This window comes from Falco naumanni, chromosome 6, assembly GCF_017639655.2.
Source record: "Falco naumanni isolate bFalNau1 chromosome 6, bFalNau1.pat, whole genome shotgun sequence".
Lineage (NCBI taxonomy): Eukaryota > Metazoa > Chordata > Aves > Falconiformes > Falconidae > Falco > Falco naumanni.
The window spans coordinates 24,643,140-24,662,477 of NC_054059.1; the positions used below are offsets into that span (position 1 = coordinate 24,643,140).

A 19,338-nucleotide genomic window follows, 5' to 3' on the forward strand; every position below is an offset into this window, starting at 1 on the left:
GAAAAGCAACTTTGAGTGAGAGGCTAACAACTTTGCCTTACATGATTTTTACAAGAAAAATTGTTTCCTTCTGATTTTTTAAAGTAATACACTTCCTTTTCCAAACTCACTTGGTTTTGCATGGTTATAGCCAAATATCCCTGAGCATCTGTTTACTGCTCCTTACTCTGATTTCTAATTCACTTGGTTAGTGTTGATACACATCTCGTTTAAACACTGATTAATACTTTCCTCTTTCCAGGCTGGTGAAGAAGAACTATAATTTTCTATTTTCAGAATGAATGTTTACATCTTGTACTCAAAGTCTGACAACATTTTTTTTTAAACATCACTATCCTCGCAAAAAATTCCCCCTAATTGTCTGTCCCCTAACAAGGATTTGGGAGAATAATACGTGGGGCAGGAACACAGCTGAAACACAAATTATCTGTTTTGATTAGTGCAGAGGTGGTGATACTCAGCTGTATGTGAAATGGAAGAAGAGCATCTTATTAATCTCCTGGCATGAAGTAGAGATAGGCAGAATTCCACTCTCAGCACCCATTCAACCATAGGAAAACCCCAATTTCAAGATGAATATAGCATCTCAGGAAGGTCAACTGAAAGACCATGGAACAGGTTAGGCAGAACTACATCTTACAGAAATATTCTCCCATAGATCACCACTTCCCTGTACTCATTGTTGTGGACTGTATCTCTGGCACAGAATGTGACCCATTGGCAGCATCTTTAGAAAACACCAATTTCCTTTGTTATGGTGAGGGAAACTTATAAGAAAAAAGTACCTCTTGGATAAATATATTATTCAATACATTAACTTTGAATAGAACATATTTTCATTTACATGAACAGATAAAAAATACGTTGTTCTTAGCCTTAAAGAGAATTCCACCACCTTGAAATAATGGCTTTTAAACTTTAAGATGGAATAAAATTATGTTTTGAGATCATTCTTCATTATATAAGACTTCATATGAAGATATAAAACACATTTGGTGTGTGGTACACTAACATTCACCAGAAGTTTTGCAAAAATTTGAGATACTTAGTCCTGACACGTTTACTTATTACACATTTGTAAATCAGTAGCATTTACTCTGGGTTCAGTAGAGTTAATAACAAATTTTGTAAAAATGGAATTAAAATCAGGTAAACTATGGTTAAAACGTTGTATTCTGGAGACAAGTTTTGCATACAAACTGGTAGACAATTGCCTCTCATATGCATTAAATATGACTTATTTTTAGTTTACAGAGTTTTATTCTATTAAATAGTAGTCAAACAAAAGTTAAAGAACTTCCTTAGCAACATTTGACTAATACCTTAAAAATACATTTTTCTTCTAAAACTAGTAATGATAGGATACTGTCTATGACAGTATCCACCTACTTTTGTCAAGTGTAGGGAGTGCAAATTCTGCTCATGGGGTTATGCATGGTATTTGGCCTTGTAATATTGTTCTCACTCCATTAAAAACATGCTGCTCATGGAAAGCTTTTCACAGTTACAGAACATAATCTCAGATCCAAAGCCAGCTAAAGATGGTGGGAGGTTTTCCACTGACTTTGGATTAGGTCTCAGGACAGAATTAGAACCATTGAAGGTCTTTTTCTGTGAATGGGAGTGTTGAGGATTAAAACTTATCTGGCTTTTAAAAAAGTAACAAAAAAAAAATGCCTAATAATTCTTTTCTTTCAGATCATTCTGAAGTCTGAAGCCACAACAGGTGTATTGTGTGTCATTCAAAAACAAGGCCCTTGCCCCTCCTCCATTACACCTATACTTATGGAACATACTTACGCTTTCCTGACAGATGTTTCTTGATTAGTGCATCAGAGGGAAACAAATCACCACCTACAATGGTTCCTGGAGAAGCCTTGAGGAGAAACCCATAATCTATAATTTTTTTTTTTAATTATTCAGTTCTTTTCATATCAGTTTTTATAATTTGCCAGGTTTTTTCATAATTTGTTTATAACACTTATTCATGGGGAACAAAACCAGCAATTTATCTCTGCAGTGTCCAGTATATCCCACATTTAGAGCTTTTAAATTAAAACTTATTTGTAAAATGCACAGCAGTTAAAATAGCAAATACTGCATTCACTCCCTTTTAAAGAATAACCCTGGTATTTAAGAGAAAAAATATACAAACGTTTTAAAGAAAAAAACAAAGACTTTTTTTCATTTTTATGTCTATTGTCTGATATCATGTCTAATTCATGGCTGAATTATAGATTCAGATCATATAGTCAGAAAGCAAATTATATGTTGTTTACTAATTAAACTCTGAATTCAGCATTCAGTAGACTGCATTTAATACAGGTCATTTTAGTTCTTTTAACTATCATCAATTTTTATGAGCAAACAAATAATCCCTAAGCTCATAGTTTTACAGGCAAAATGAGTTAAGTTGTGATTTTCTACTAAGTCTGCTTTGAAATGCTTTCTGTGTGAATTAAGTATTTAAGCAAAGTGTCAGACTGACTGGGCTAGAAAAAATAGTTCTCTACCTGTGAGAAGAGAAGAGAAGAGAAGAGAAGAGAAGAGAAGAGAAGAGAAGAGAAGAGAAGAGAAGAGAAGAGAAGAGAAGAGAAGAGAAGAGAAGAGAAGAGAAGAGAAGAGAAGAGAAGAGAAGAGAAGAGAAGAGAAGAGAAGAGAAGAGAAGAGAAGAGAAGAGAAGAGAAGAGAAGAGAAGAGAGAGAAGAGAAGAGAAGAGAAAAGAGAAAGAAGAGGAGAAAAGAGAAAGAAGAGAAGAGAAGAGAGAAGAGAAAAAAGAAAAGAAAGAAAAGAAAAGAAAAGAAAAGAAAAGAAAAGAAAAGAAAAGAAAAGAAAAGAAAAGAAAAGAAAAGAAAAGAAAAGAAAAGAAAAGAAAAGAAAAGAAAAGAAAAGAAAAGAAAAGACAAGACAAGACAAGACTATGGCTTGGTTTTCTTATAAACTGTGCCTGTATGACTTGATTCCTTTCCTACTTAATGCAGAAGGAAAGTACTCCAGTATCTAATATCTTTTGAATAAATTATATTTATAGCTCTTTTAAGCTGATTATATGCTTTCATAATGATGTCCCCATTAATTTGCAGTCCAAAAATTTGGAAACTAGATTCCATTCATCTCGGTGTACTGTTAAGTCTAAAGCCTGAAGATGGCATTTTAAATATTCCTCTGATTACTGTACAGCAAATAATGTTAATGAAACTATGTAAATACTATAATTCTAGAAACAGCATCTTAAATATAATTTATTTAGGTTTAATTTTTTTCAAGGGTCTGTCTTTTTTTCCTTTTTACCACTGTCCAAAAAATAATAGCTGACAATAGTAATGTGCTCATACTGCAGTCCTCCTCCACCTTATTTTTATTACAGAAAACAGATACTGCTGGAGCTGAGTGCAGTGTAAGCACAATCAAGCATACAAAAATAATTAATGATGGCCAGTGTAAAATACTCCTCAAAATGTAAGGTTGTTTCACACAGTGTACACCAAATGAGCCCATGCTGAAAGAGCACAGTGTCGTTATCTGTGGAAGGATAGAAATCAGCAGACTTTGAAGCAGTGGAAATTCTGTGTGTGTTAGGGTAGAAGAGCAGTTTTTACATGCAGATGAGCAAATGTAAATTCCACTTACTGGGAATACAAAAAATATTGTAAAAGAAGATTATGATGAGGTGTTTATGAGGGATATGGGATATTTTAGAGATATAAAACATTGATATAGATACTACAGTGCTGCAAAAAACGTGTGCCACATAAAGTCCCAATAGCACCGAGATAAAAATAAAGGGGTGAACTTAACTGCATGGTAAAATCAGACATTACTGTGCAGATACAGACACCAAGTAATTGAGTTAGCAATTGGCCATTCTAAGAAACCAAACAATGCAAGGAATTTTATAACTTCGAAAGATTTAAATAAGGCAATCAAACATGAATGCTAACCCAAGAGAGCAGCTGAGGGCATGTGCCCAGATCATCACTGTTGTATCTTAGCGTACCTCCACTGAAGGCAATGGAGATATGCCAATTTACACCAACTGAGGATCCAGACATTCATATTTAGGACTTTGAGTGACGAAATTACTTTTATTTTGGGGTATATATTAAAGGGTTTTGGCAAGTCTGACCAAACACAGAAAGTGCAAAACACTGCACTTTTAATCCCCTTTTAGTGACTGTGTAGTTTATGCAACTTCCCATGGGGATTGCCTCAGCACTTGGGATATACCACAGCATCATGTTGCAGATCTTTGCGGATCTGGATGGAATGAGCAATTGGTTATGATCTGTTGATTTGAAGCAAAAATGATCAACATCACAATGGGAGTTTGCACAATAACCAAATTGTGCCAAAGAAAAGACCCTTGAATTGAATACGAGCAAATGCCAGGCTGAATGAGGTTAATTATGTAGGACACATTCAATGACAAAGAAGTATGACCAAATCCAAGGAAGGCGGAGGCAACTGTACAAATGGAAAGACTCCAAGACAAGAAGGCCTTAGAGAGATTCATTGGGCATATTACCATAACTAAGCAAATTCATTGATAATTAATGACAATTAAGTGCTCCTCTCAGAATAGCTGCTTAGGGCCTGTACAGAATGGCACTGGAATGACTGACAAGAGGAAAGTTTTGAAAATTAAAATGAACTGTTAAATAAACATTCACACTGAAATATTTGGTGATTAGTGAAGAACTTAGAAACTAAGGGTTGTGTCTTCAAAACTGCCTAAGTTCTTATTGCAGACACTGAATTCCACTTTCAAAGGCATACAGAAGTTGCAGGGATGTGGATGCCCAGCACTTATATTCCTTCTGAAAACAAAGTTTAGACTCTTAAGTCATACAGGTCGTTTTGAAAAATTTACTCTAATTCAGTGAACATTCACCTGCATTTAGACTATTTCAGGTGATAACTAAGTGGCAAGAGATTTTAAATACTGATTAAAATCGAAACGGTAAAAAAGCACAGCTATCAGTATCTTTTGTTTTAAATAATTAAGTATATAAAGAAAGAGGCCATAAACTATTTGGATATTGTAGATGCCACTATGCAAATGAAGCCCTAATTTCAGAGAATTTCATGGCATTGAAAACTGACTAAGGCCCTGATTCTGCAAGGTGCTTCATGCAAACAATTTTATGCTTGCATGGAACATGTCACAGCATCAGAGGTATTGATATGCAGATGGCTTTTAAGGAGTTTTTTTAGAGAGCACATGCTTTTAAGACTACCTCTCAGTAATGAAAACAATGATGAAGGGTCTTATGTAAACAGAACTCAAGTATTTTCCATTATGGAGACAAAAGTTGACATATTTAAGCGAGAAAAATGGAATGACTCAACCTTACCAGAATCTGAATGAGTTATTCTAACAGAAAAAAACCCCCAGCCACTTCCGTATGTAAAACTTATTGCGACTACAGAGATGAGGTTGCTGCAGATGATGGGTTTCTATACATAGGACAGTATCATAACACCACACAACATGAGGTTGGAAATGCTAGGTATAACCTACAGTGCCCATTTGAGTATTGAGAAGTGCAGGAACAGAGCCCAAGGTGTTCTGTTCTGGCCAGGCATGCATGCTGCCATCAAAGATAAGGTATCCAAGTGGAAATCTGCAATAAATACAGGAAACAAAAATGCAAAAAAAACCCACTGAAACCACATGAGATTCCTAATTTCAGTTGGCCCAAGGATCTAGTTGAACAAAATGGGAAAGATTATTCCTTATAGGTGAACTAATATTGGGGACCTATGTTCCTTGGTTTTGTTTTTAATATTTTAAATTAGACTTGCACGCTAACTTGCAATTTAACAACACATTAAAAACCGCAGTTTGTTTTACCATAACATTGCAGATAAGTTAATAAAACACTATCATTTACAAATGACTCACTAGTAATTTTTAACATTACTCCAAATACATCACTTCTGGTCCTTACAATCATATTTTCTATATAAGATTTAGCTAAAACATCAAGGAACTATAAAAAGTGTCTGCAGGTTCAAAGGATACATACTTAGCAACAAAGGAGTATTTCATTATAACACAAGATTACTTACTAGGTTCAACAACCTCACGATTCAAGAAAAACTGTAATGACAACTTCTATTAAGTTTCCCATGTAGAAAAGAAAGAGAGAGAAAGGGGGGGGGGGGGGGGGAAGAGAGGGGGGTGAGGGGAAAGAGGACTTAAAAACTGGGGTAAAAAACTAATAATAATAATGGAAATGGGTATTTCTCTTGCAACAAAGAATAATTTTTTAAGAGAAAAGTGAGGAAAAACTATATAATGGGTCATAGTTCTTACTGAGTCCTTATAGGACGATAGATGTAATCTTAGCAGGAAAAGGGAAGGGATGAGATGGGAAGGGAAGGCAAGGCAAGGCAAGGGATAAATACTCTAGTGCAGATGAAGCAACAAATGTACACCCAGGTGCCAAACATCAGAAACACCTCAAATGGCAAACACAGGATGTAGGTGGAGAAATCACTTCAGCAGCTAAACAGATTTCTGCAGAAATAACTTGTTTGAGTACCAACAGTGACTGTATATTGGGAAAGCTATCAAGGTTTAAAGAGTATAGGTACTAATCAATGTCCAAGAATAATCTGATTACCTGTCTAAGGAGGGGAATGTTTTTGTGGTGTTTTACTAATACATCCTATCAATTTTTGTTTCTGCATTTTAATTTTGTATTTGTAGAAGGCCTATTTTTTTGCCATATGACTAAAGCAACAAAGAAAATACTACTTTTTTCCAGTAATATTTTATTTTATATATTCAACAGAATAAATACAATACAAGACTAAAGCGGGCCTACTACAAAGCTAGAGAGGGACTTTCTACAAGGGCATGTATCGATAGGACAAGGGGTAATGATTTTAAACTAAAAGAGGGTAGATTTAGATTAGCTATAAGGAAGAAATTATTTACTGTGAGGGTGGTGAGACAACGGAACAGGTTGCCCAGAGAAGCTGTGGATGCCCCATCCCTGGAAGTGTTCCAGATCAGGTTGGATGGGGCTTTGAGCAACCTGGTCTAGTGGAAGGTGTCCCTGCCCATGGCAGCAGGTGGTTGGAGCTAGATGATCTTTAAGGTTCCTGCCAACCCAAACCATTCCATGATTCCATGATTCTATGATTTCTGGGAGGACATCTGTTCTTTCAAGTTGTTAGCTCTTGCTGAGCAAATTGCAGTAAATTTACACCAATAAAAACTGAACGTTAGAGACTATGCTAACATGGAAGAGTCCCCCTAGAAGTATGATCTAAGGATAGCCTTTCTATCCAGAAAAAAAATATACTGCATGGAGTTGTTCTTCCTAGAAGAGTTCTGGTTAACAGGGAGAGCTTCAGAGAAGCTCACTCACTTTTCCACCTGAACTGAATGGAAGACACTGCTAGGATGACACATCTGGGAATAGAGACAAGGATAAAAGGAAGATAAGGGAAAGAGTAGAAGATGACCACTAAGAATATGGAAATTAGCGCAGAGTGACATGGAAAGAAGAAAGATGCACAGAAATTTCAACTCCTACTTCATTGTGCAGGATGTGCAAAAATAGACAAAGCTCATCACTTTATGAAGAGAAGCGGAAAAGAAAAGCTCCCAGGATTCACTGTAAAGAGGGAAATGAGACTGTACTCCTCCCTGTATGTGCTGTAGGGGAATACCAAAAGATGACCAACAGAGAAAACAATGACATGCAAAATCTACAAGAGACAAGGTGCTCTGGGATTGACGGGCTGGACATATTACAACAGCACCAGATAAGTATCCAAACTTGGAGGCACCTGGTTGAACTGCAAATGTTTCTGAGGTTCAGATTCTTTAATATAAACACTAATGAGATTTTCTGGCAGAAAACTGACCCAAAGGAACAAGGGTTAATGTTGACAATTTGATAATCACTAGACCATAGTAGACCAAACTAATACTTAGTTACTTAGGGCCTTAAAAAACGTATTGTTATTTTTACATTAAAGTAGCACTAGCAGAAATAAGTTAGCAATTTTCTGGGAGTCTCTGGTACTCAGGATCTCTGGTCCTCATGTTGGCAGTACACCGATGCTCTCACTGTGCTGTATTTTGGCTGGGATTGATTTACTGGTTATCAAAATGTGTCCTTTTAAAAACAATAATTAATTTCAGTTTGGGGGTATTTTTTGTTTTATTTTGAATAAGACTTAAAGTGCTTAAAAATATTACTTCTTTGCAGTGTTTATAGTTCTACACTGGGATTAAAGTTCTGAAGTAACTGTAACTGTTAGAAAAACTTCCTGTGATAAGAAGTAAATAAAGAAATCTGATAAGGAAAAGCCCCTGGGTAAGATAAAACTGGATTTAACTTATGAATATTTTAATATTGGTAGCTGTCACTGGGTGGGCTATTAATTGCTTTCCCATCATAGTCAGTTTACTCATCAATATAGTGTCCCTAGTTCCTTAAAAATTACTTGATTTTCAGAGGTAGTATAACCAAAACGTTAATGCTGGAGAAATTTGGATTCTTGCCAGATATTAATTTCTTCAGAGATCCTTAAAGCTGCTGACCTCTTTTTTTTTTCTTTCTTTCTTTTTTTTTTTTCTTTCTTTCTTTCTTTTTTTTTTTTTTTTTTTTTTTTTTTTTTTTTTTTTTTCCCCAGCAGCAGTAGTTGAGAATTGAAGGTGAAGAAATTCTTCTGTTATTTGGAGATCATTGACCAGGCTGCTTAACTGCTCTGGTCTGCAGACAAACTATGCACGAAGACTCATTTTTCCACTTGGACTCTGGATGAAGGTGGAAAATCGTACAATCTGCATGGTAAACCTGAGCAATAAGTCTTACAAAAGAGAAGCATGGGCGATAAGGAATAATTATGCTGTCCCTGGAACAATTTAATTGAAAGCTGCAACATTACTATTCTGGGAGCCAGGAAATGTGCATGATGGAAGCTATGGAGCCGCAAGCACCAAAAGGCAATACAGTGAGCATAACTGTCAAGCAGAACAAACTTTTCTGAAACCTTTCCAGATTCTCATATTATTTTAATTATGAATAATATCTGAATGATATTATTCATTAAAACTATTTGAAGTGTCTGCTATTTTATATTTAAGTTGAGGCTTAAAAATAATCTGTGTTAGCAGAATTCCAGTTAGGAAGCTGCATTATACATAACTTGTGTGTGTTGTACAGTACACACAAGGAGATCATGGATTGGTAAAATGTGATATAAAGGCTTTACCAGCACATATGCAATATTTGCTATATAAGCTATGCATGACAAAGCCATAAAAGATTTTTCCAAACTATGCAGTCCAGAAATATGATCCCTATGCTGCATTATCAATACTTCTACCACACTATTAATTGTTCTCAGTACGCCACACATTAAAAAAGTATTTGCCAGAAATTTTACAGAGATTGAAATCTTTATGGATGACTGCAAACAACTACATTGAAAAACAGAACAGGGAATAGAAGATGAAGAAGGGATGAGAAGAGTACAGATTGGTAGGGACAGGACAGAAGGGATCTCAGCTTGGGACATAGGCAAAAAAGGTGTATGCATTTCTCTATACAGCCTGGGGCAGGAGCCAAGGTTACTGATTCTCACTACTCTTCCACTGTCAGCAAATATGTATGAAACACACCAGCAGTGTACCCCACCTCCTCCTCGTGCCAGTCCATGCAGAGCATTATACCTTCTACTGCTGTTTGCTACCACCGTAGTTCAGGTGACCTATATAGTGGATATCAAAAGTTTCCATGGTGGCTGGTGCCTTGACAGAGAGCCAGTAGGATCCCACGTTATGGGATTTCTGCTGCTTTTCAGCTTGCTCTTTTTAAAAGTAAGGCAATTACATCCCCAGACCTCACACCAGAAATATAACAGATGTAAACGAAGTACTTCACAGTTTAAAAATTCCAAAATCAAAATCACTTATGTAGCTTTGGTTTAGCTCTTTTGTGAATATGCATTATCATTTACACGATCACATCTTCTTCTATCTTAGACAGAGAAAAAGAGCATAAATGAGAGCTGTATAAGGGATGCTGCCATCCATAGGACTCCTACTTCTCTACTTTCGTATATATGTGAGAAATGTGAAGATACTTTATTTCTCTCTTTGTACCTACTTCAGCAGGATGTAGAGATAGAGGACAATAAAAAAAATAAATGCGATGGAGGCAGGAGGTGGGCTGATTAGACAAGGAGCCTGAGACAAGAAGCAATGTAGAAAAGATGAGGAAGGACAACAGGACAGAGTGAATGGACCAAGTGGAAGCTAGGACTGATCAGAGTTTCAGGGGAGGAGAAAGGATAGTCTTATGGCTGTTCTGGAACACTGGACTCTGTCCCGCTTTTTCTGTAGAGTTCATCCCTTTTCACAAAAGATCACTCATCATGTAGGACTGCTGACTTCCCACAGCTCCAAGCAAATTCAATGGATACTTGGCTCTGGACATATACAGTTCTCTACAACATGAAAAGCTCTGACAAACTGAGTCCTAAAATTTTCAAACTGAGCAATCAAAATTATATGTTTATATTTTCTGGTTTAAAATGGGAATAATACCAACCCTGACTTACTTCAGAGTACAACTGCAGATGAAAAAAAATTAATTCCTCTCTAACAAAGAGAAATCAATTAGGAAACACTCAGATGCAATGGTAGTGAGAAATGTGTGAGTGAATTAGTAGTTATATCTTGAGAGTACAGTTTGAGAAAAGTGCAGTGAATAATAGAAAGGGCCACACATGGGATAATAAAGAAAACAGAAGAAATTCATTAGTTGCTTATGTAGTGATTACTGTCTGCCTTGTGCAACAAATTACTTTCTTATCCTATGGAAAAATATATGATTAGAAAACGAAGGATTGCTTTGTAATGAAAATTCAAAACAGAACTAAGTTAAGTTAGCCTGCTTAAAATTCTAGCATTTCCTAACTTTTGAATTCGCTTAATAGAGTTTTTATATGTTGAATAGATATTATAAAAACTAAACTATTATAACAAGCTAAATAAATAACGTATGCTAAGTAAATAATAGATATTAAACCTAAAAATATAACTTCAAATATAATTTAATCTTGTTCTCTTTGCTTAGGGAAAACTTCAAATAGGTAGAAACAATGGCATGAGATAGGAGCGGAGTCTTGAATTTAAGTGATTTATATTTTTTTTTCCGTCATCTCTATTAGTTAGCCTTGACTGCAGATGCTTGAGAAAGGCAGAGGAGATGGGGCAATTCAGGAATATCTTCTGAACACAACTTTTTAAAGGGTTAGAGCAGCAAAGTACGTGCTTAAGGTATTTCTCATGCTGCCCCAAGAGTCTTGTCTGTGTTTTCCTTATGCAATTGCATTTCCTTGAACTTCTAACACTTGATGCATCCCAACCCAAAATCCAGGTCCAAATCTGAGTTTCTCTGGGGTTATGTGCCCATGTCTTTGCTTATACTTACATATTTTCGCTGATCTCAGTTACCTCCCTTCCCTTGCATATCACATATCCCCCTCGCAGCATATACCAGCATGGTCTAAACTGGTAGTTTCAAAACATTACTGTTGATTTATTTTGGGAGGGAAATAAACTGCAAATTTTGTACCTGTTGTTTGCATCTAGTGACTAGAGTAGCTAAGACTAGAGAGCAATCTCACTTTAGCAGCTTTCTCATGCTTCCCATGATTTACATCAAAGTTTGTGGGCTTTTTTTCATCAGGGTATATACTGAACTCAAGACATTATTTAAGGCACTCGTGTGGTAAAGACAGAATACTGCTTAACATGGCAGCATAAGCTATCCATTCATACCTCCTCTACCCAACTTTTCCTTGTTACTTGTGAACATCTTTCCATGTTAACCATAGTACCAACTCAGGAGTACCACTATCTCATAGCACTAAAAAATGCTACAGTTCTTTCACATACAGAGTTGCAGTCGAGCATATGGTACAGGAAGACAGATCAAAGCTAAGTGTCTCATGATTCTCTAACTTTCATTGCTCACAATTGCCACTCCAAAGAACTGAAAGGAATTTTAAAGAATGCATTTTAAGAAGGGCAATAACTAAGTAAACACTAAAAACATAGTCAAATGAGAAAGTGCATTAAGCTGATAACAGTGATACAAACCTGGGGAAAATTATGCAAACATTAGGGAAAAACAAATTGTTTTCTCTTCCCACTGATCTATATCTGAGAAACTACAGCACTTTACTGGTTGTGCAATCAGAAGTATTCCATCAGTCTAATCGCATGAGAATTTTCTGTTCTAACTAGCAAACTCAAACGTTCAGAAAAAAAATTGAATAGGAATTCAAACATTTAGATGAAATTCCAGAAGTTCTGATTTTTGTCCATCCCTATCACCTAGTGAATACACAAAAGGAAATATTATGTCAACAGACATGTATAGAGCCAGCCTGTATGGAATTTTTAGACTTCAAAGCATGTTCCAAGTGGGATCAGCCCCTTCTGCAGCAGCTCTCCAGACAGCATTTCTAATTTCTCATACAACTATACAGAATTTGCAGACAAATAAATATTTATAAAGAAAATATTTGTTCTTTATATCTTACTTGAGTTCTTGTGAGCTTGTGGCCAGCATACTTCGAATGCTTTTGTCAGCCAAGGGACAGCCAGATAAACTGCAAGACATGGCAGGACATACAAGTAAGTTAATCTTCTCATTAACTGAACACTCCCAAACAAACACAACATAAAAATTAAAAAGTAAAAGTTTGTAATGCAGAAAAGCGATGGGGCAAGTGCTGTAATATTGAATTTTGTAATATAGTTAACCCTCTGAATATATTTAGTTATCAATGTTACTTCCAAGATTACATACTGTAAATGTTCTTTTTTGTTTGATTGTTTCTCTATGAACTAGTAAAATGTAACAAAAAATATTTGAGATTCCTGGGTTAACTACTTAAATGCTTAAGAATACTTTGGAAATTTTAGTAATCTATTTAAAAATAAAAGACGTTTATACAACACACAAATTAGCATGCTTTTAAGATCAACATATATTACTCAAAGGGTTAACACATAGTTCAACGTTTTACTTTGACAGCATTGTTGAGGTAAGCTGAAAACAATAAATTGAAAAGACAGAATCCACCATGAAAAAAATGAAGTCACACCTTCTATGTGAGGCGTAATTACCAGTCACATGACCACTCCCATCACACCCTGGTGTTGGACATCTGCCACCAAACAAAAACAAAAACAGCCAAAATAGTAAGTATGTTTAAAAAAAAACTTTTAAAAGTTTCATTGTTTCCAGTTTAGCTGCAATGACTGCAAGGGGTTTTAAGCATCCTAATCGAAAAGCTGCAAAATGAACAGGTTTAAATGAAAATGGCGTCTCAATACAATATAGCATCATTAAGAACAAGCAAATACACGTTAGCTTATCACTTTACTTAACTGGCAGTTTGAAACATTTATATGCTGCAAATGTTGCATGCTCATACTGCAAGGCGCATATGTACTCGTTTGTTTAAAAAAAGACAAAGAGAGAGAAGGTTAAAAGGAGAAAAATAATTTCACCTCACATTATGCTTACGTTATTAAATCCTTTTTGCTCTCTTTGCATTGAGGGTATTTGGGTTTAGGGCTTGGGATTGTAACTTCACCAGGATACCTTCTTTCTTCGAGCGCCTCTTGGAAAGGATCCAAATCTTCTGGCTACAGGCAAACATATATGCATTAGTTTCAGCTAGGTGAGGTTACAACTTAAACAAAATAGTGCAAAGCAGAGTTATCTGATCCTATCTCCTTCTGTGTCCTATTCTGCCAGAGAAAATGAATATAATTATTTTATAATTGTTTACCTATTAAATCTTTAAATAATATTTGGATATTTCGATGAAGACTTCACAATATGTGGAATATATAGTTTATTTAACTAGAAAAGAAAAAAAAAAGGCAAAACACAGCTTTTTATATAGCTGTCATATTATTCTGCTTTAAAGGAATCAGTATTTTTTCCTAAAGTCGCTGCAAAACAGAAGAAAGGGAAAAAAGATGACTAAATGCAGTATCTTATGAATCAAAAAGCCATCTTAAATAACATTTTTAACAGTTTAGAACATGTCAAAAATGAAGCAGGAGCATTCTTACATCTACACACAGAATCAATCTGGAGCAAACCTCAACGGATCTGTCTGGCAAAATAGAATTATATAATTTGTATATATAACTATTGTTACTTTGTATTAACCATGATATTGTATTAACTACTTTATTATTCTTGTATTTGTACTGCATTTACTAATTTTTATTATATAACTTTACTGATACGTTCAGAAACTCAAACTATTTCAGCAATGAAGTGGCTGTATGCACTGATTTAGCAATTCCTGCAGATGGTGCTATAAACACCACAGTAGAAACAGAGTTCTGCTTGGTCTGAAAAAACCAGGTTTTCCTCACATTTCCTTGATAGTGACAGATTTCCTCCTAACTTCAGTGAAATTAATAGCAAAACTGTAATTAACACTAAAGCTAGAATGCATTCAGTGTATCTAGTGAAAATGCCACTTTGTTATATATTTTGAAGTTACTGAAAATAGTTTTGTTTTAATTAAAATTGGTAAGATCTGTGCTACACAAAAATGATTAACCTAATCTTTTATTATAAACAAGAAAAAAACAGAGAACCATCTCTAGAAGTCTCCAAACAGCTAAATTCCATTGAGTGCAGGACTGTAAACTGCACAGTGGATAAGGGTTAAAAACTGATGAACAAAAGCAGTGGCATTGAACCTTCCCAGCAGACCTCTTCAGTTTCCTAGCTATTCTAAGTTTTGAAAAGTAAAATAAATTCACTAACATATTTTCTTTATTTGCCTCTCATGTTTAAAGGGTCTTGCTGTTGTCTTGGTATAATGAATTGAAAAGTAACATTGATTTCTAATACCCTGTCTTTGTATTCTTGAAAGAAAGTATTTCATTAGTACAGGCCCTTCCACACACAGAGCTATCAGGAGTGTATACGTAACGTAGAAGATTAGCTGGAATAGTTGAAAGCTTACATTATATTCTGCTGCTTTTGTTTAAATTGATTTCTAAGTAATACATGCTTTCAGATACTCAGCACTTCATTTATTGTTTTCAAATTCAGGAGAATATCTTGTCTTGAGAGCTGATTATCCCAGTATTGCACAGTTATGTCAACTTGCTTATAGAAAGTAACGTAATCTGGATATAGTGAAACATCCTTACTGCAGAAAGTATTTGTTAACAAGATTATGCTGTTAGAAAACATGATTCACATTCATGGTTCAAATGTTGTCTTACGGAACTTAGTCACAGATCAGATGTGTGCCAGCATGACATAGTCCTAAAGATTAACTAGCAGAAAGTCCTTTTTTTTTTTTTTTTTTTTTTGTAGAAAACCACCATTTTTATCACATATTAATTTTGTTTCCTCTTTCCCTCCAAATTTCAGAAATTTAATGAATTACCAAAATTAGATTGCAACAAGAACTAATAGATGAAAAAGACATACATTAATCTCTTTGGAATCATCTTCATCTATCCTACTGGGCTTCATTTTAGTGTAGTCCACTGGCAAGTCCCAGCAGTCACCCTCGTTCAGTTGGTAACACCGGTTATTCATCACGGCTTGCCGTTGCGGGGACATTGGCTCCAGTGGTGTCAAAATGGTACAGCAACCATCTCGCTGCCTCTGCTTATTCATGCTCAGATCCAACGTCCCATTTTCATCGACTTCCATATCAGGATTCTGTCAAAACAAGAAAAATATAGTTAATTCGGCTTCACACTAGCAAACTGTTCCCTCTTCTTCAATCTGATTGCCTAGCAGAATGGTAAAACGCCTTTCCATTCCTGTATAGATTGTAAGCATTGAGCCCCCTCCCACACATAGCATGATGCTGTTACACAACATTAATGCTGTTAAAGTAGGTTTCTTCCTGAATGGCTAATCTGATGTTTGGGGGAAGAAGGGAGAGTCTTCGGTATTCCTCCTGCCACCCTGCACACAGGTGCAAAATTTGGAATAAAAAGAAGAAATCTCTAAAGGTATTTTCTTGTCGTTTTTATGTTCTTGATTTATTCTGTGACAGGTGAGTATCTATGAGTTAACAGCTGCATAATTCTTGTTTCCAGTCCTGACACCTGTCTGGGTGATTAGAGTAACAGAACCCAACTAGCATCAAATGATCTTTGTTTATTTAACATTAAGAAGTCAATGCTTGAATAGATAATGTCAGAAAATTAAACAGGGCGGTAGGATACCAAAACAAGTTCTTTTGGACACCATTTGCTAATGAAGAAATAAATATAAATTTCACATTTCCTTCCCTGCAGCTGTAAATATATTAATATCTCATATATTTGTCTTTATAATCAATACATTCAGGTAGCACAATAGTTGCAACAATAGTTGGTCCAATTTCTGCAGCAACTGAGGCACTGTGAAAAATAGGGTAAGTATGGGCTCTCACTTTTTCTTTTATAGATACAGACAAGGGTTGTCTATTATATTAGATGAGGGGAAAGAAGATATCTTAAAATGAAAACAAATTTTAAAAAACTAAGGACACATAAAATAAAAATGCCCACAGAGAATCCCTCATCTTTTTAAAAATGAAATGCTCCATGAGAAATTTGGTTTCAAAACTGATGTGAATGTGACTGACTCCTCATATGTCTGGCGAGTTTCTCTGCTCTTGAGTAACAACAGAGCTGCAGGAAAGCACTGTGAATGCAAATCTCTCTCTCCGAATTACTGCCTTTTGTCAGAGAATATATCTAATTGCTGCTATCCTGCTAATTTAATTTAGAAAATACTTGTTTATCTTCCTATAATTCATTCCTCCAGACTCAATATAAGGTGACACATTAGGAAAGAGGCCCCTTCTGGTTTTCATACAGAAGATTTTTAGTATTTAATTCCAACTTTTTCCATCGTGTTGATACAGGGAACAACTGCATTTATTCACGTGCCAGAAAGAGATTTCCCTGTTGAACAGTATTAAATAAATTAATATAAAAAGCAGCAAATGCTTTTCAAATGAAAACAAAGTCACCAGCCATTCTGGCTTAAATCATGATTATTATTAATACCTACTCCTGTGGGTTTAGTTAGTTATGAATGATCAAGGGGCTTTACACGATGAGGGGAAGAAAACCTTTCTCTATATGTAGAAGAACAGAACATGTCTGCCAGCTCGAAAGCTCTTCTATAAGCACAATAAAACCCTTTCCTCTGCACTGCATCTGTCTACTTGCCATCTAGTGGTCTCCTATAGGTAGCACCGTACTGTTTGCGGGTGCATGTTAAATACTAATTTCTTAACAGCTTTCTGAGTGGAGACTTAAAAGGTTATAATGAAAAAAAAAATCTTTTCGTAAATCTTTAATAAATATTAATAATGCACTGTTTTTCTTAATATCTAAAGCTTAACAACAAAAGATTTTATTTGTATAGCCATTTCATAACATAGTAAAGCTCTATGAACATATAGAACATTAGTGACCCCGCACTACTGTTAAACACATTAAAGTCACCTGTACTAGAGGATTTGTTCATTTCAAATGTATTAGGCAGAGACTTAAGAACTTTGATATCACAGACAGACAAGAAATTATAACATACTAGTAGCATAGATTTCTTTGTGCTAGATCTTTTATCTTAGGTCCCATTTCTGACTTTTAAATGAAAATACATTGCTAAATCTTAATCCTTTCACGAAATGTTTGAATCAGACTGTGTTTAGCAAAAAAATCAGTATTGCAATTAATACGACTTGAGCAATCCAAACATCTTTCATAATTATAGATCTCACTAGTAAAAGACAAATTAAAAAAAGGAGCACATGCTATCAGTATCATCAGTTGGTATTGCGATCAGGATTTCCCAAGATACTTGTGAGCAATTTACGTCTTTTTTTTTTTTTTTCCCCTCCCTGCTTCAGCAGAGCCACCAGATTATGTTGATTTTGACAAAAAGGGAAAGAAAAAAGGAAAAAAAAAAAAAGCAAGATGTACTATTCTTCTATCAGGGCCACAGAGCAAGTGCAGTAAAGAGAAATCTTCATCAACAAACAGAATTACTAATTTTTACCCTCGCACAGAGATCCTGAGGCTTAGTGGAGAGGTTCTGAGGCATCTCCCTGCAGCGAGTGGAGAGATTCAGAATAGCAGTAGCAGCCATGTGCGCTGCCTCCATGTCATGAGTATAGTCAAAGCTGCTCTTGCTGCAGGTACTGCTGGCACTGCTGCCTCCACCACAACTCATATTGCTGCTGCTGCTAGGGGCATAACTGCTTGTTGTGCTGCTGGTTGGACTTGAATTCTTACAGTAGCGTTTAGCTGTGGGAAGAAATATGACAAGGATGACTCAAAAGAACGAACATTCTGCCTAAGTGAAGAGAAAAACAAACTGCTGGAGGTGAAATTTATAATGAGCAACAGTAACTGATGCCAAAAATAAAGCCCACAATAAGAATGATGGCTGTATTTCTTGATTTCTGTCTGTGACTTCTATATGCTACATATGTGATTTTACATGAAATAACCTCCTGTAAAAATATGCATGATGTGATCATGAATCGTTCTGACAAACAGGCTGGATTTAGAAAACAATAAAAACATAGAAACACTGCTTTTACCCCACATATATAGTCAGACAGAAGGTAGGATCTGCTCAGCTCATTCATTTTTATTAATAAGGGCCAACATAACACTACGGGACCTTTTCCTGTTTACCTAAGTCAAGGGTTATTTAAGGCCTAGACCCCCCCAGCTGCTGGGGATCAAGCCCCCTGTGAGGCTGTGAGGCTTGGTCTCTGGGCCACAGTGCTACCCGCATGTCAGCAGACACCCCGTGCTTCCTAAAATGTTTCCTCTTACATCACAGGCAAATATCACAACACTGGCCATCAGAAAGGAGAGGAACGGGACGGAATAAGAAAGGTGGTGGTCACACGTGAGTTTTACCATGGCTTGCACAAAGGCAGGAGCAGTAGCTGTATGAACGGAAACAGATACAAATGAAGCATCCCCACCTTCAAATAACCCAAGTGCCTACAACCCTTTGTAGAAACAGCAAGGACGGAAGGCGCCCATTGCCGCTCACCCCGCGGAGAGCAGCACTCAGCTGCACTCGGACCGACCGCTGCGACCAGGTGCGGGAGAGCCGAGGCGCTGACAGCGCTCACATCCAGCCCATCCCGACACAGTGCAGCGCTGTCGCTGCTTTTAAGAAATGCTCCTTGCAGCCAAAGGCATCATAGTAATAATGGAAAACAGCCCTATTAGCCCCCTTATTTCTCCAGCCCTCTTCCCAAATAAACTAT

At 36.1% G+C, this 19,338-nt stretch overlaps 1 protein-coding gene across 11 annotated transcripts in view; it reads right to left on the minus strand.

Moving 5' to 3' along the window:
• MYT1L (myelin transcription factor 1 like) overlaps positions 1 to 19,338 on the minus strand; it is a 305,413-nt gene that overhangs the window by 46,126 nt on the left and 239,949 nt on the right. For 7 of the 11 annotated variants that reach the window (XM_040599195.1, XM_040599205.1, XM_040599198.1 and 4 more), the window contains 5 exons: positions 18,105 to 18,352; positions 15,522 to 15,758; positions 13,575 to 13,696; positions 13,150 to 13,212; positions 12,583 to 12,651 (listed from right to left, as the gene is read on the minus strand). In XM_040599195.1, the coding sequence (XP_040455129.1) occupies positions 12,583 to 12,651; positions 13,150 to 13,212; positions 13,575 to 13,696; positions 15,522 to 15,758; positions 18,105 to 18,352 (739 nt within the window). The remainder of the gene's footprint in view (positions 1 to 12,582; positions 12,652 to 13,149; positions 13,213 to 13,574; positions 13,697 to 15,521; positions 15,759 to 18,104; positions 18,353 to 19,338) is intronic. The other 4 variants (XM_040599202.1, XM_040599201.1, XM_040599200.1 and 1 more) reach the window with 1 other exon arrangement.